The sequence below is a fragment of the Lepidochelys olivacea genome, assembly GCF_965140295.1.
Source record: "Lepidochelys olivacea isolate rLepOli2 genome assembly, chromosome: 6".
NCBI lineage: Eukaryota > Metazoa > Chordata > Testudines > Cheloniidae > Lepidochelys > Lepidochelys olivacea.
The window spans coordinates 64,256,082-64,274,016 of NC_140416.1; the positions used below are offsets into that span (position 1 = coordinate 64,256,082).

Here is a 17,935-nt window from a genome sequence, read left to right on the forward strand (position 1 = left end):
AGACGCAAGACATGGCACCATGGAAGTTTTGCAGCAGCTGTGAAATTCCCAGAACAGCAGCTTCCTCTTTCAAAGCAACTTTGGGAGCATCTAGAAAAAAAGATGCTACTCTAGACAGCCTTACTTTCAGGTGTCTTTTTCTTGACTTGATACTTTCCTGCAGGAAAGGTTTTAGTCTTGATGATAATTATTAAATATCAACACTGTTCTCAATAATATTATAAATTCTGCATCTCAGCCAACTGGGAGCTTGGAACTAATCGTGTGTATTAAGTATTAATATTAAAGGGACAGAGTATTAAAATGACAGGCTAAAAATTATGGTTTAGGTCCATGTCTGTGCTTGAGAAGGAAGAGATGCTTTGGAGGCATTGAACCCATGTAGCAGCTCCTATGTCACCTTTACTTCCTGGGGCTGATGAAGAGAAAAGATGGCTTGACCAAGGCATCCTTGGATTATGACAATCAGTGATTGACTTTTGGAGAAAAAAGTAGGGGGCCCTGAATGTCAAGTGCCTTGATTTTATTTAAACAGCAGTGAGAAGTAAGAGGGCCATTAGACAGAAGTGAGATAGCCACCTTACTACTTTTAGGGGTTGGTTTCTCTCCCCCCCCCCCCCCGCCCATTCCTCCTAAAATTTGTGCACTGCTGACAATCCCCGGTGGCTGGAATGAGCCTTGTCATGGCTATTGTGGGCACAGTGGGGCAGGGCAGTTCGAAGGAATGAAATGGCATTAATGCTCAAAAGAGGAAGTTTGTTCTGAGAAATATAAGCTGACATAGTAGGAATGGTGCTGGAATGGTGAAGAGATCCCATACTGTCCTCACTACTAAGCAATGTCTCTGAGGAAACCTGGAGGCAGGAACAGCATGTGAGCTGTATTTACTTGCTGACTGTGTTAATGCCGGCAAGCCCGGTGACTCTGGAGCCCTATAGGCCAGAGGCGCTGCTGGATGGGCTTGGCAAATGATACTCATGCAGCTTGAGCATCTTAAATATTGGACACCTTGCTAAGGAGCCCACACCTGACAATATATCTCATCTAGTCAGGTGTTTGATCCTGCTGTAGCAATGTTCCCTCTAAACTTTCCATATTCAGCCCTTCACTCAAACTCTTGTATCTTGGTGCTGCTCATATGGGGCACATTCTTTTAAACTTGGGTGCCTAAAGCTAGACACCTGATTCCATATTAGGCATCTAAATAAATGTAGGCACCTGACCATTTCCATTTACTTCAAAGGCAGCTGCAGGTGGTAAGCTCCTCTCCAAAATCAGGCTAAATCTTTAGATGCCTAAATATGGATTTTAGATGCCAAATTTGAAGATTTTAGACATGCAAGATCACCTCCTGTATTCTAAGACCCTGCTCCTGAAACTCCTCCAACTCAAACAGGGTGAGTCAGATGCAGAAAGAATCTTTAACATGCGAATTTCCTGGTTTTGATTGGCTGAAGTCAGAACATTATTATTTTAAATACATAGGGGTTTTTTTGTTTTTTTTAAAAGGTATGTTGTATGCATAAATGGGTGGGTGGGAGGACAAGAAACAGCATGTCTCTCCCTCTCCCCTCCCCTCCCCTCCATGCCCTGAGATGGTGTTCTCATTATGCCAAAGGCAAGCTTAGGAGAAATGCTGGGGATCAGTAATTACATGCTGGCTTGCTGTGGAGGATAATTTCAGTCTTCACAGTTGCCTTGATTTGTCTGGGATACATAGTGACAAACTACCTTTGTTCCTTGTTCCTTGCCTTTGGTTTCAGTCCATCATCTTTTCCTGTTAAATCTCTATTTCACTCCATAGTCCCTTCCATCAGATCTCCCACCAGACCAGCTTGCCCCCTTCCGTCCCTGACCTGTGCTCCACAGAGAGTTCTAGCCATGAAGGAGCAAGAAACCAGCAGTTCTGATCAATGTTCTCTTTATTCCACAGAGGACGATGAAGAACTTGTTCCTCCTGCTCACGCTAACAATGATGCCACTTCCTGCATCTTCAGTAAGTTAAGCACCTTTTCTCAAGAGTGGCTGTTACCAGGGATGGCATGAAACTTGGAGTAGAGGGTTTCAACTTTGGCAGCCAAAGTGTTTGTAGAGAACTTAGGGTAATGGGTGTCCTGTTTGAAAATGACTATATACATGCACTTGAAAAAGTTAATACTTGACTGACATACACTTGATGATGTATCTGTCCTCCACATCTCCACCAAGGTATTGGGGCCCAGTCACCACACACACTGAGGTATATATGTTAGAAAGTCTATACTGGCAGTTTTAATAGTAAGTCATTGATAGTGATTCTGTGGCTACATGGAACTAGACAATCATGAGGTATGCCACCTAGACCTAATGGTTGTCATCAGTGGAGCTAGAACTGTGAACCTTCTGCTCCAAAACTACAGGCCTCTGCCACTTGAGATAAGGGAGAATCTCTGTTAGTTGTCATAAGGATTGTATGCTCTGCACTTCCAGCCAACAGCAGGGAACTAGATCATCTACACTTGAGCAAGTCTGACTTTCTAGTATCCAATAGAGCAGAGGTGGGCAAACTACAGTCCGTGGGACTGTCCTGCCAGGCCCTTGAGCTCCCGGCTGGGGAGACTAGCCCCCAGCCCCTCCTCTGCAGCCTCACCTCACCTCACCGTGCCACCAGTGCTAAGGCCTGCCGCTCCTGCTGGGCAGCACAGCAGTGTGGCTGGCTCTGGCCAGACAGTGGGACTGTGAGCTCCTGCTGCTCTGAGTGGAGTAGTAAGGTGGCGGGGAGCTGTGGGGAGGGTTTGATAAGGGGCAGAGGATCCCCGGGGGCAGTCAGGGGACAGCAAGCAGTTGGATGGGGTGGACATTCTGAGGGGTGGTGGTCAGGGGACAGGGAGTGGGGGGGTTGAATAGGTGTGGGAGTCCTGGGGGGCCTGTCAGGGGGCGGGGGTGTGGATAGGGGTCGGGGCAGTCAGGACTGGGAGCAGGGAGGGTTGGATAGGGGGCAGAGTCCCAGGGGGGCGGTTAGGGGTGGGGGTTCTGGGAGGGGGTGGTCAGGGGACAAGGAACGAGGGGGTTGGATGAGTCGGAGGTTCTGAGGGGGGCAGTCAGGGGGTGGAAAGTGGGAGGGGGCAGATAGGGGGCAGAGGCCAGGCTGTTTGGGGAGGCACAGCCTTCCCTTCCCGGCCCTCCATACAGTTTTGCAACTGTGATGTGGCCCTTTGGCCAAAAAGTTTGCCCACCCCACAATAGAGGATAGTGGTACACACACATGCTAGTCATTGCATTAGAAGGTCCATGAGGTAGTTGGGTATGCTACACAATCTCTCCTTGCTAGCTGCTAACACAATTGGCTCAAAACCAGCACCCTTGGCCAAAAAAGAGCCAAAAAAGTTCATCCCATGTGAGCAACGCACCACATTGTTCCATGAAACTGTGAAGCGGGAGAATCTCTGGGGGATGGCTTTACGCTGCTCGTCTCTGATATTAGACAATGTGTCCTAAAGTCAGTAACTTCTCTTGAAAGAATGTGTAATGGATGGAAACGGTGGTGCATCTGTAGAGGAGGGAAAGTTTAACAGTCTGTCCTTAAGTGCCTCTGTGGTATGAGAGCCACATTGGATGCTGGAACTGCCCAGCTAAGAAGGTGTGAGGAGATGCTCTTTAAAAGCCGAGAGAGGAATGGAAGCACCAACGCATTCAGATGGGTCATTCCTAGTTCCTTCCATGACAGATTAAAGGCATAACTCCTCATAGTCATAAAGGGAACATCACGCTTAATCTGCCTCACGTGGCATTAAAAATGTCCCTCCCCCATTTGTGATTCCTGCAATCACAGAGATCAGTGAGAATTTGAAAATAACTGAACTGGAAGGTGCACTTAAACATTTTGCTGGAGGCACAGTTTTCCTCTAATGCAAGGTGTTGTGTCTTTAAAATGGTGGAGCTCTGTTACTCCTCTTCTGATGTAGTAGGAGCTAATCTCAGAGCAGCCCTGCTGCTGAGGCAGGAACAGTTGTTTTGTGTTCACTGTCAAACAAGTCACATGCAGAATAGGAGTCAGGTGAGATGGTTGTATTTGTATAAAGGTAATTCACCCTTCAGCCTTGCCAGAGTAGCATGGACCTCTGAAGTCAACAGTACTCCAAAAGGGGCTTAAAGGACTGTCCAGTGACATGGCAGCATGAAAAAAAAACTAACCATCATCTGTGGGCTTCATTGTAGACACAGTAACTTTTCTGTTGTAAATCGTTCTCAACCTTTTGCCTAGAAATACAGACAGAAGTTTTTCTGATGAATCAGAGCATAGGCAACTGTCATTGCTGGAGGCTATTGACATTTTGTGTTATACAAATGCACAATGTTCTGTCAAGGGTTGAGTAACAAACCAGGGCCCTTGGACAAAAACATCTGGCTAAATACCTCTAATCACTACTGTCAAGCACATATCTTCCATTGGGCCATAAAACCACTAATATCAGGTTACTGCTAATGTTTCTTCTTCTATAGAAGCCCCAGGTCAAAAGTCCATGCTGTACCAGCTGACACTGGGTTTTTGCTATTCTAAAAGAGCCCAAATTTAGAACATTTCCTGGTAGGTGCCAGAAGGATAGAACTTTAGGAGTTACCTTCACATTTGCTGGAAATCTAAACCCAGGAAATGAATTAAAAGCTCTCTATATGTAGTCTTTTAGAAGGGGCTAGCTAACAGAAGGTAGCTCCCCAAAACACTAGCATACTTTTGCTGCTATATAATTTAATAATAATAATAAATATTTTACCTCTTGAAACCTATTTTCATGCTTCACATATGTCATAAGTGACATGTGTGTCCCTACCTAGTCTCAAATCCAACATGTCCATATTATTGGCCAGTCTTTGCTCAGAATAAATGTAGGTTTGAAAGAGATGGGGTACTGCAGTGCAGGACTGAGATATATTGACAAAACTCTGAGAGGAGCCAGAGCTGGAATAGCAGGGGCATTGGAGGGTCAGCTTGATAGGAACTTACAGAGTTACTATCGCTGCCTCGTGGGCAATGTGCTCAGATCGAAAACATAGTTGAGGTGTCAAGTCAGTAAAGAGGTCCATTCCCAAAGCTGTGTAGGGATTGAATAATAGGGATGATGCAGCTGAGTTGGAGGGGCTCTGGGAGAGCTATATGTGAGAGGCTTGTGCTGTGCCTTCCTACACTGTACAGTATTTGCCTTTAATTCTTTCATGGACAATAAAATTAATCAAATAAATTCCCCTGCCTCCCACACCAGTGCCTGAAAAAGAATCTACATGCCCTGCCCTGCTCCCACAGTGTCATTGGCTGAATGCTATGATTCCCAAGCTGAATGGGTACATGGACAGGCTAGCATATGACAGCAACCCACTTATGGCTTCATGGATTAACAGTATGAGGAGAAGCGCATAAGGAGGATGTGTGCAGGGGTGCTGAAAAGGATGTATGCGGACACAGGGATTTTGCTTCCTCCCCACCCCCACCACCGGCTTTTTAGTAGCTGTGAATGTTGTGGAAAATCCAGCTGTCTCAGCTCTGAGAACAGCGAGTGGAGATTGATGAATCACATCATGGGTCTGAATCTGCTCCCACTGAAGTCAATGGGAGTTTGAACGCTGACATGACTGAGAGTAGGAGTGAGCCCAGTGCGTTCCAAAATTGAGCATGTGCCCACACAAATCTACAAAACTTTCTACAAAAATTACAGTCTGCTGGCTTCTGAAATTCCCGGGTATCATTGGGTGGGAGGGGAATTTGGGAAGAAGACCTTCTGACAATGAACCGCGTGCCCTAAAGGATGTGTGCTGCCTGGCTACACTGATTGGGACCACTTCCATGTGATGACATTGCCTCAAAACAGACTGCCTTCAGTGGAGGTGGCTCGAGAGCATGGACTTGGAAACGATACAAATTAATAATGATAATGCAAATATAGAAATCAACTTGGTGTGAGCTGCAGGCAGGGGTGTGTGTTTACATGTGTGTGCCTGCTTGTGAACAGCACTCCTTTAATTTGTTTGAAGGGTGTGTCCTAGTGGCTGGTCTTTTCCTTCTCTTCTCCCTTTTCATGTTCCTGGTTTTAGTCTGAAGTAGGCAAACTTTTTTATTTTAATGACATCAACTGTCAGACCAGGGAAGGCAGCAGATAACTGAGTGGGGAGGTGCTGGCATAGGCGACAACTGAGAATTTTGTCTGGGTCCAGCCTCAGCAGGGTATCTGAGATTCATGGCCAGAGTGAGCTGCAGCCTGCAATAGCTAGCAGAAGGTAGCTCCCCAGATGAACTGTCTGCCTGCAGCACCAGCTGGCTGATATGAGTTTCTCTCCCAGTGCTCCATCCTCAGCAGCACCTGCTGTCCCAGGCTTTGCCTCCCCTCCTTGCCAGCCAGAACATGCTGGTACCAAGCAGAACTGGCAGGATCTCTCCCTCCTCTTCCCAACACATGAGGGACTCCAGGTTCCATAGAGGGGACCCAGGGAGGAGACCAGCCCAGTTGCCAGCATCTCCTCTGTTGTTGTTTGTATTAGTAGTGCCTAGGTGCAGGATACAGGCTCATTGTGCTAGATGCTGTACAGACAAGTAACAAAGACGACAGTCCCTGCCTCCTAGAGCTTATGCTCTAGGTGTCAGACAAGACAAGACAGATGGACAACACAGACAAAGGCCTCAGTGTAGACAAGCCCTAACGCTGCTTCTATTCTAGGAAAGTTGGGATCAATGGTAGTGATGGCGGAGGCTAGGATTGAGGCGTTTTTTATCACTGAGACTCAGAGCAGGGGGAGATAACACAACAGTAAAACTGCTCAAGCTCTGTCTACAGAACAGCTTCCACCACTTCTATTGCATGTGGAGCTGTGCCACGGGAGACTAGAGTGAATTTTCCTGCTGTAGATAAAGCCTCAGATGACAGCCACTTTCTCGAGTTCTTGCACATGAGTCATCCTTCCCTCTTGGCTATGCAGATTTTGATTATCATGCTGAGGTTTGTCTAGCACATAATGGGCCTGATTTCTAGCCGGGCCTTGTCCTGGCTTCCATTTTTGCAAGTGTAATTTTGTGCCTGAAAATAACTGTACCCTGCATGTTTTGCATCTTTTGGGCCAGATTACAAATCCCTTACCCATGCTGGTGGCAATCCCAATCATCAAAGCGGTCCCTTTGAAGTCACTCAGGCTATTTCAGTATGTAACTGCTCATCATTGTAAGGGGTATACGATCTGGCCGTTCAGGTAGTTAGAGGATGTCTAATGACTCATATTTGCCCCCACTCTGAATTGCAACAGGAGGCTGTTTTGAAGTCTGGCTGAAAATCCTGCCCAGTGTATATTAATCTGGAGACTCCTACCTTCCACTGGTATCTCTAGATTTACACCTACGTGCATAGGTTAATGTGATGTTCTTTAATCTGGTGCTCACTACTTCTATACCATTTAGTGTTTCCTCTCCTGCTGCCACCACCTTGTTCACTCTACCTTGTTTTAGTTGTTCCTGTTTTGTTTGAGTGCATTTCCTTGATGACTTTTATATTATTCATAATAATGATACTTAGCACTTTTTTCCTTTAAAGCTCTTTACAAACATGTTGTGTCTCCGAGGCAAGAATAATAAGGAGTTAAGACAGAATTACTGGAAATGATTGCCTGGGTCCAGCCTCAGCAGAGTGTCTGAGACTCATGGCCAGAATGAGCAGAGATTTAGCTGTTGTCTGAAATACATACAGGCAGGCAGCACTAGGTTTCAGAGTGGTAGCCATGTTAGTCTGTATCATCAAAAACAACGAGGAGTTCTTGTGGCACCTTAGAGACTAACAAATTTATTTGGGCATAAGCTTTTGTGGGCATAAGCTTTCATCAGATGCATGAAGTGGAAAATACAGTAGAGAGGTATAAATACACACCATACGAAAAGATGGGAGTTAACTTACCAAATGTGAGGAGGGGTGTTAGCGAGCCAATTAAATTAAGGTGGAAGTGGGCTATTCTCAACAGTTGACAAGAAGGGAGGAAAATCACTTTTGTCATGGTAATGAGTTCAATGTAATCAAGGTGGCCCATTTCAAATAGTTGACAAGAAGGTGTGAGTATCAGCAGGGGGAAAATTAGTTTTTGTAGTGACCCATCCACTTGGTCTTTATTCAGACCTAATACAATGGTGTCCAATTTGCAAATTAATTCCAGTTCTGCAGTTTCTCGTTGGAGTCTGTTTTTGAAATTTTGTTGTTGAAGAATTGCCACTTTTAAGTCTGTTATTGAGTGTCCAGGGCGATGGAAGTGTTTTCCTACTGGTTTTTGAATGTTATAATTCTTGATGTCAGATTTGTGTCCATTTACTTTTTTGCGTAGAGACTGTCCGGTTTGGCCAATGTACATGGCAGAGGGGCATTGCTGGCACATGATGGCATTTATCACATTGGTAGATGTGCAGGTGAACGAGCCCCTGATGGTGTGGCTGATGTGGTTAGGTTCTATGATGGTGTCCCTTGAATAGATATGCAGACAGAGTTGGCACCGGGGTTTGTTGCAGGGATAGGTTCCTGAGTTAGTGTTTTTGTTGTGTGGTGTGTAGTTGCTGGTGAGTATTTGCTTCAGGTTGGGGGGGCTGTCTGTAAGCGAGGACTGGCCTGTCTCCCAAGGTCTGGGAGAGTGAGGGATCATCCTTCAGGATAGGTTGTAGATCCTTGATGATGCGCTGGAGAGGTTTTAGTAGGGGGCTGTAGTTGACGTCTTGTGGAGGTTCTGTTACTTTCTTTGTTGGGCCTGTCCTGTAGTAGGTGACTTCTGGGTACCCGTCTGGCTCTGTCAATCTGTTTCTTCACTTCCTGCCTGCAGCACCAGCTTCCTGCAGTACTCTGTGTTGAGGGTTTTTCTTTTATATAGAACATCCATTTATTTCTGATTTGCTTTGTTACACCAATAGCCTAAAATGAGTTGTATATCCCAAATCAATCCATCTGCCCAGATATCAATATCCAGATAACTGCACTTGTCATGTTTCTACAGGATAGGCCTGTGAGACGCTGAGCACCATCAACTCCCCTTCAAGTCGATGGGAGTTGAGGGATCAGCACCTTGAAGGATTGGGCCTTCAGTCACTCAGGAAAGTGACATACAGATTATTATTACTTAGATGATCATAATACACCACAGACGCTAGGATTTTTCCACATGTGGAGGAAGACCTTGTCCAAGACCATTAACACCATTTTTTCTCATTGATGACTTCTTTGTTTCTCAGCAACTTATTATGCAAACACAGCAAAGTCACATTCCTTGCTGAGGACTCCATGCACGGCAAGAGTGGACTGTCACAGTGAATCCATTATGAAACAAACTGAGATCAACCTGCAGAATGAGAACATTTTTGTGTGTGTTGAAATAACTGTTTCCCCCAACCCCACAATCACATATCTCAACAATGGCCAAATGGAAACATTTGCCCTTGATTAGACTTCAAGTGTACATCAATACAAAGATAAACTTGATGCCATTAAACAGACTTAGCAAATAAAAGCATGGAAAGTTATCTAAGCCCTGATCTACACTAGGACTTTAGGTCGAATTTAGCAGCTTTAAATCGATGTAAACCTGCACCCGTCCACACGATGAAGCCCTTTATTTCGACTTAAAGGGCTCTTAAAATCGATTTCCTTACTCCACCCCTGACAAGTGGATTAGCGCTTAAATCGGCCTTGCCGGCTCGAACTTGGGGTACTGTGGACACAATTTGACGGTATTGGCCTCCGGGAGCTATCCCAGAGTGCTCCATTGTGACCGCTATGGACAGCACTCTCAACTCAGATGGACTGGCCAGGTAGACAGGAAAAGAACCGCGAACTTTTGAATCTCATTTCCTGTTTGGCCAGCGTGGCAAGCTGCAGGTGACCATGCAGAGCTCATCAGCACAGGTGACCATGATGGAGTCCCAGAATCGCAAAAGAGCTCCAGCATGGACCGAACAGGAGGTACGGGATCTGATCGCTGTTTGGGGAGAGGAATCCGTGCTATCAGAACTCCGTTCCAGTTTTTGAAATGCCAAAACCTTTGTCAAAATCTCCCAGGGCATGAAGGACAGAGGCCATAACAGGGACCCAAAGCAGTGCCGCATGAAACTGAAGGAACTGAGGCAAGCCTACCAGAAAACCAGAGAGGCGAACAGCCGCTCTGGGTCAGAGCCCCAAACATGCCGCTTCTATGATGAGCTGCATGCCATTTTAGGGGGTTCAGCCACCACTACCCCAGTCGTGTTGTTTGACTCCTTCAATGGAGATGGAGGCAATACGGAAGCAGGTTTGGGGGACGAAGAAGATGATGATGATGATGAGGTTGTAGATAGCTCACAGCAAGCAAGTGGAGAAACCGGTTTTCCCGACAGCCAGGAACTGTTTCTCACCCTAGACCTGGAGCCAGTACCCCCCGAACCCACCCAAGGCTGCCTTCTGGACCCAGCAGGAGGAGAAGGGACCTCCAGTGAGTGTACCTCTTAAAATACTATACATGGTTTAAAAGCAAGCATGTGAAAGGATTACTTTGCCCTGGCATTCGAGGTTCTCCTGGATGTACTCCCAAAGCCTTTGCAAAAAAAAAAAAAGCCTTATTGCGTCCTTCATGGTAGGACACTTTACCACTCCAGGCCAGTAACACGTACTTGGGAATCATTGTACAACAAAGCATTGCAATGTATGTTTGCTGGCGTTCAAACAACATCCGTTCTTTATCTCTCTGTGTTATCCTCAGGAGAGTGAGATATAATTCATGGTCACCTGGTTGAAATAGAGTGCTTTTCTTCAGGGGACACTCAGAGGAGCCCATTCCTGCTGGGCTGTTTGCCTGTGGCTAAACAGAAATGTTCCCCGCTGTTAGCCACAGGGAGGGGGGCGGGTTGAGGGGGTAGTCACGCGGTGGGAGGAGGCAAAATGCGACCTTGTAACGAAAGCACATGTGCTATGTATGTAATGTTAACAGCAAGGTTTACCCTGAAAGAGTGTAGCCACTGTTTTATAAAACGTGTCTTTTTAAATACCGCTGTCCCTTTTTTTTTTCTCCACCAGCTGCATGTGTTTCAATGATCACAAGATCTTCTCTTTCCCAGAGGATAGTGAAGCTTAGAAAGAAAAAAAAAACGCACTCGCGATGAAATGTTCTCTGAGCTCATGCTGTCCTCCCACACTGACAGAGCACAGACGAATGCGTGGAGGCAAATAATGTCAGAGTGCAGGAAAGCACAAAATGACCGGGAGGAAAGGTGGCAGGCTGAAGAGAGTAAGTGGCGGGCTGAAGACAGGGCTGAAGCTCAAATGTGGCGGCAGCGTGATGAGAGGAGGCAGGATTCAATGCTGAGGCTACTGGAGGACCAAACCAGTATGCTCCAGTGTATGGTTGAGCTGCAGCAAAGGCAGCTGGAGTACAGACTGCCACTACAGCCCCTGTGTAACCAACCGCCCTCCTCCCCAAGTTCCATAGCCTCCACACCCAGACGCCCAAGAACGCGGTGGGGGGGCCACCGGCCAACCAGCCACTCCGCCACAGAGGATTGCCCAAAAAAAAGAAGGCTGTCATTCAATAAATTTTAAAGTTGTAAACTTTTAAAGTGCTTTGTGGCATTTTCCTTCCCTCCTCCACCACCCCTCCTGGGCTACCTTGGTAGTCATCCCCCTATTTGTGTGATAAATGAATAAAGAATGCATGAATGTGAAGCAACAATGATTTTATTGCCTCTGCAAGCGGTGATTGAAGGGAGGAGGGGAGGGTGGTTAGCTTACAGGGAAGTAGAGTGAACCAAGGGGCGGGGGGTTTCATCAAGGAGAAACAAACAGAACTTTCACACCGTAGCCAGGCCAGTCATGAAACTGGTTTTCAAAGCTTCTCTGATGCGTACCGCGCCCTCCTGTGCTCTTCTAACCGCCCTGGTGTCTGGCCGCGCGTAACCAGCAGCCAAGCGATTTGCCTCAACCTCCCACCCTGCCATAAACGTCTCCCCCTTACTCTCACAGATATTGTGGAGCAAGCAGTAATAACAATGGGAATATTGGTTTCGCTGAGGTATAAGCGAGTCAGTAAACTGCGCCAGCGCGCCTTTAAATGTCCAAATGCACATTCTACCACCATTCTGCACTTGCTCAGCCTGTAGTTGAACAGCTCCTGACTACTGTCCAGGCTGCCTGTGTACGGCTTCATGAGCCATGGCATTAAGGGCTAGGCTGGGTCCCTAAGGATACATATAGGCATTTCAACATCCCCAACAGTTATTTTCTGGTCTGGGAATAAAGTCCCTTCCTGCAGCTTTTGAAACAGACCAGAGTTCCTGAAGATGCGAGCGTCATGTACCTTTCCTGGCCATCCCACGTTGATGTTGGTGAAACGTCCCTTGTGATCCACCAGAGCTTGCAGCACTATTGAAAAGTACCCCTTGCAGTTTATGTACTCAGCGGCTTGGTGCTCCGGTGCCAAGATAGGGATATGGGTTCCGTCTATGGCCCCACCACAGTTAGGGAATCCCATTGCAGCAAAGCCATCCACTATGACCTGCACATTTCCCAGGGTCGTTACCCTTGATATCAGCAGATCTTTGATTGCGTGGGCTACTTGCATCACAGCAGCCCCAACGGTAGATTTGCCCACTCCAAATTGATTCCCAACTGACCGGTAGCTGTCTGGCGTTGCAAGCTTCCACAGGGCTATCGCCACTCACTTCTCAACTGTGAGGGCTGCTCTCATCTTGGTATTCATGCGCCTCAGGGCAGGGGAAAGCAAGTCACAAAGTTCCATGAAAGTGCCCTTACGCATGCGAAAGTTTCGCAGCCACTGGGAATTGTCCCAGACCTGCAACACTACGCGGTCCCACCAATCTGTGCTTGTTTCCCGAGCCCAGAATCGGCGTTCCACAGCATGAACCTGCCCCATTAGCACCATGATGCATGCATTGGCAGGGCCCATGCTTTCAGAGAAATCTGTGTCCATGTCCTGATCACTCACGTGACTGCGCTGATGTCGCCTCCTCGCCCGGTATCGCTTTGCCAGGTTCTGGTGCTGCATATACTGCTGGATAATGCGTGTGGTGTTTAATGTGCTCCTAATTGCCAAAGTGAGCTGAGTGGCCTCCATGCTTGCCTTGGTATGGCGTCCGCACAGAAAAAAGGCACGGAACGATTGTCTGCCGTTGCTCTGACGGAGGGAGGGGCGACTGACGACACGGCTTACAGGGTTGGCTTCAGGGAGCTAAAATCAACAAAGGGGGTGTCTTTACATCAAGGAGTATTTCAGGCAGGACTTCACGGAGGGTTCCAATAAGAAATGGTTAGTTATTGTTCTTATTGGAACAAGGAGGTTAGCCTGGCCTCTGATTGATACATGGCTAGATTTACCTCGCTGCACCTTCTCTATGAGTGACTGCAGTGTGACCTAGAGGAATGAGTCCCCTAGACGGGGGAGGAGGCAAATGAGTACAAAACAAATCTGGTCTATTTCTTGTTTTGATCCACTCCATCTATCTTTTACATCTTTGGCTGGCAGCAGACGGTGCAGAAGGACTGCATGCCATCCACATCTCATGGCTGCTCAGCAGAAGATGGTGCAGTAGGACTGCTAGCCATCCTCATCTCTTGCCTGCCCGGCAGAAGATGATGCAATAGGACTGCTAGCAATCCGTATCGCCTGCCTGCTCACCATAAGACGGTTCAGTAGGACTGACTGCAGGACTAAAGAGAATGACCTGGTCAAGTCACTCCAAATTTAGTCCCTGTGCCCATGTCTGCCCAGGCGCTCCCAGCCGACGTGGCCAGAAGCACCTCGGACACGACAAGAACAGCTACCAGTCGTACTGCACCGTCTGCTGCCAGAAGGCAATGGGTTGCTGCTACTGTGTAGCAATGCCGTACCGCGTCTGCCAGCACCCAGGAGACATACGGTGACCTGAGCGGGCTCCATGCTTGCCGTGGTATGGCGTCTGCACAGGTAACTCAGGAAAAAAGGCGCAAAACGATTGTCTGCCCTTGCTTTCACGGAGGGAGGGAGGGAAGGGGGGCCTGACGATATGTACCCAGAACCACCCGCGACAATGTTTTAGCCCCATCAGGCATTGGGATCTCAACCCAGAATTCCAATGGGCAGCGGAGACTGCGGGAACTGTGGGATAGCTACCCACAGTGCAACGCTCCGGAAGTCAACTCTAGCCTCGGTACTATGGAAGCACTCCGCCGAGTTAATGCACTTAATGCATTAGAGCATTCTCTGTGGGGACACACACACTTGAATATATAAAACTGATTTCTAAAAAACCGACTTCTATAAATTCGACCTTATTCCGTAGTGTAGACATACCCTTTGAAATACAAAGTACTGTAAGATCAAACTGGATATGAGAAATGACCTATGCAGTCTCTGGGTGTGATCGTAGTTTTATGCTACAAATGTTCTACGTGACTTGACAATGAGACATAGGGAACCAAGTCCACTTTAATCTTTTATCACTGAAGTGGATAGCCATACCTTCTCTTCCAGCAGGTAACATTGTGCAGACTCTTGTAGCTAATCCTCCAGTGGGAAGGCACTTTTCATCATCTCTTTTTTTGGAAATAAGCTTGTGCACCCAAATAAGCAAGGTTTGTACCAGATCAACTTAGAGTCTAACAATTGGATTATTGGGTTCAGTAAGCCCCAGACATGCTAACTGTGGCTCAAGTAACAGATTTTTTCTGAGGAATTTCCAAGGAGTTTTGAACAGCAGCTCACAATATAAAGTTGCCAACTTAGTGGAGAACAGGGCTGATTAAATACAGCGCCCAGTGCAGTTCTTTGGGAAACTTCTCAAGGGTCTGAATCAAAGCTCTTTGAAGCCAATGAAAACCTTTCAAGTGACATGGATTGGACCCTAAATGCTAAAAAATAAGAACTAAGAATGTAAGTTCCTCCTTAGCCATAAAGTGATGCTATAATTATAAAATCGCTGTGTCTCCAACACAAATTTTATGCCTGATACCTGCCAGTGCTGTCTCTGTTTGCAATCCGTAGTGTAGTTGTAGCCATGTCACTCCCAGGACATTAGAGAGACAAGGTGGGTGAGGTAATCTCTTTTACTGAACCAATTTCTGTTGGTGAGAGAGACAAGCTTTCTGTGAAGTTTTCAGAGAAGAGTTCTATGTGTGGCTCGAAAGCTTTCCTCTCCTACCAGCAGGAGTTGGTTCAATAAAAGATATTACCTCACCCACCTTATCTGTCTGAAATACACAGAGTAAGTAAATCTCTCTTTACTTATCTACTTATCTGTCTCTCGTCTCCCTGAGCAGCTGAGAAATCTCCAAAAGGTCAACACCACACAGGTATTGCCAACATTCTCTACCCCTCCCCGTTGGGTTTCATACCTCCTCCCCACAGTACCTTGTTCTATAAGTTCTGTTTGTATCCTGATTGGTTCATGGGCTCCTTAGAGCACTGTGTGTATTGGAATTGCTCTCAGAGGCAGGGTGAGTACCAATCCTCACGCGAGCTGGAGGCATCCCTTTTACACTGCTAACTGGTTACTCTAGACACAGTTGTCTTTATAAGCAGAAGATGACACAAATCAGGCCAGCAACACCCTAACCTAGGAGTTACAAATGTTACACTAAACTTAGAAATGACCTTTAAAAGATCCACTTGGTTCAGAGCACAGCAGTGGGGGTGCTAGCCCATTAGGGGCCATAAACAGGAATATTTTGCCTCCCCTCCCCCGCACTAAAACATAATAAAAATCTAATAGGTGGCCCCTTGAGCTGCTCAGGGCCCTAAAGCAATTGCTTAGTCTGCTTATGCCTAGTGCTGGCTCTGGAGCACAGCAGCCCATTTACTCTGCCACAGACCACGGAGAGCATGTCACCCCAATATCCCATTCTCCTGAGTAATCTGACTCTTTAAAATCCTCCATGTCCTTGGAGTACAAGACGTCCAAGCAGAGGAGACAGTTGGCAAGGGGGCATAGGTCATTCTACTGCTTTAACCCAATGGACAGCTGCCCAACAAGGAGAGCTAACCAGGGCTTGTATTTCTGATGCCTTTATGTATCAGACAGGGCAGTTCTGTACCCTGTATTGCTTTCTCTGGCATGTTAAAACATGCTCTCCTAGGCACACCCATTGCAAATTAGAGAACTCTGTGGATGTGTGTTGCTGAAGGCAGGAAAATGGAGCTGGGTGGTACACTAATAATGAACTTTGTGGATTCTGCTCGAGGGTCCAGCAGGGACAGGGGTTTAGTCATCGTGGCTGACAATAGATGAAAGCATACCAGAGGCTGAGCAGAGCAAAGGAAGGCTGTTGGGACAAAAACTGGATAATGGCATCTAGAAACAGCTCATTATAAGGATCCTATAATAATAGATTTCGTATTTGTCATAAATACACAGACCTATAAAATGTCTCTATATTTACGCAAGTCTGTACACATGCACACAAAACAAGCCCAGTGTATTGTTTTGAGTATATGAGAACAGTGAGCTCAGAATGGGTGACTCCCCTGTCGCTGTACTGCTCAGCAAGGGCTCTTTTGCTGAGATATCCTTTTTGCGCTGTGGCTAAACGAAGTAGTGTTGAGTCGGTGGTTGCTCCTGGGCTCTGCAGGCCCATAAACCTTAATGTAAAGCGCCCCTGGGGATGTCCATTTGTGTACAGAGAAGAAAGAACAATAATACACTTATAGCAGAAAAGCCTGAATATTTATTGCACAGGGCCATGTGCTAAGGGAGGGCTTGAGGGCAGCTGCTGCCTTTCTACCCCCGTCCCAGTTATCTGATTCTCAGCTGCCTTGCGTCAGGATTTGATCTAGATGTTTTCTTCCTCTTTCTGCTGACTGAAAGCTCCTTTGTTTCCAGAGTGAATTAATGCTGCTTCTGAATCAGCCAGCTGGTAGAGAGGAGAAACACTGCAGAGCAACAGAACTGTAGCATGTTTTATTCATCCGTGTATACGGCAGAGGAGGTAGGAGGAGAGAGAAGGAGTATACAGACTGATACCAGTTCAGAGGACAGGATTAGGGGTCTGGAGGATCATTTAAAAGATTGAGAGGCCCTAAACTCCACAGATGGGACCATTCCTAAAGTGGCGAGGTGGGAAGGAGAGACACACATCCAGCAGGTTATTTCTGATGGAGGGGAAATGCACGAATGAGTGAGACAGACTGGTGAATAAGAGATCAGCTTTGGACCCTATGCACCAGCAATGGGTGGTCTGGCCAGGGAGATATTGACTAGAAGGGGAAAAGTGCATGGAAGTGCCTGTAATGCAGAGAGAGCAGTTTCACTGAGTCAGGCATGCTGTAGCTGGGAAGAGAGAGATGGTCAGCACCAAGGGATTCATCTCAAGGGATTTGGATTGTAGACTTGTAGTGGAAGAGGTTGAAGAGGGTTGTAAATAGCTTGTATGACGCAAACAGGACAGCAAAGTGCAAGGAGAAGGAACGACTTCTTCCAGTGCATCCTTACAAATGCTAGGGCATCACAGGAAATAGGTAGGAAGAACTCAAGGGGATGCTGCAGCAAGACAATCATGAGTGTGATTTGGTAACAGTTACAGGAATATAGTGGGATGATTCCTATGACAGTTGTATCAGCAAAGGGAGAAATATTCTGTACAGGAGGGAAAGAGGAGGAGAGACAGCTACGGGTGTTGCACCAAGGACTCGTATACGAACAGGGAAATATAGGTAGAAAATAAAAAAAGCCATCTCCAGGAGACCAGGGGGAATTTACACACCCAGTTTTCTGGGGAAGGACTAATTTGATAGTTTACAAGGGCCGGGTCAAGCTATGGCTGGGTCAACAGTTGTACTGGAGATCTGAAACAACTGTCTTAGGATCAGCCTGATCCGACCCAGCCCAACAGCTATTCTGTTACAACATAAAATCACAATGAGTGATGTCATCATGCTGAGATGCCAGCCTGCAACAGCTTGTTCTTCAGCAGGAGACCATTCCCAGAGTGCGACT

At 46.8% G+C, this 17,935-nt stretch overlaps 1 protein-coding gene across 2 annotated transcripts in view; it reads left to right on the forward strand.

Annotated features, from left to right (window-relative positions):
- PAPLN (papilin, proteoglycan like sulfated glycoprotein) overlaps positions 1-17,935 on the forward strand; it is a 74,680-nt gene that overhangs the window by 10,377 nt on the left and 46,368 nt on the right. For both annotated transcript variants that reach the window (XM_084629898.1, XM_084629899.1), the window contains exon 2: positions 1,934-1,996. In XM_084629898.1, the coding sequence (XP_084486024.1) occupies positions 1,934-1,996 (63 nt within the window). The remainder of the gene's footprint in view (positions 1-1,933; positions 1,997-17,935) is intronic.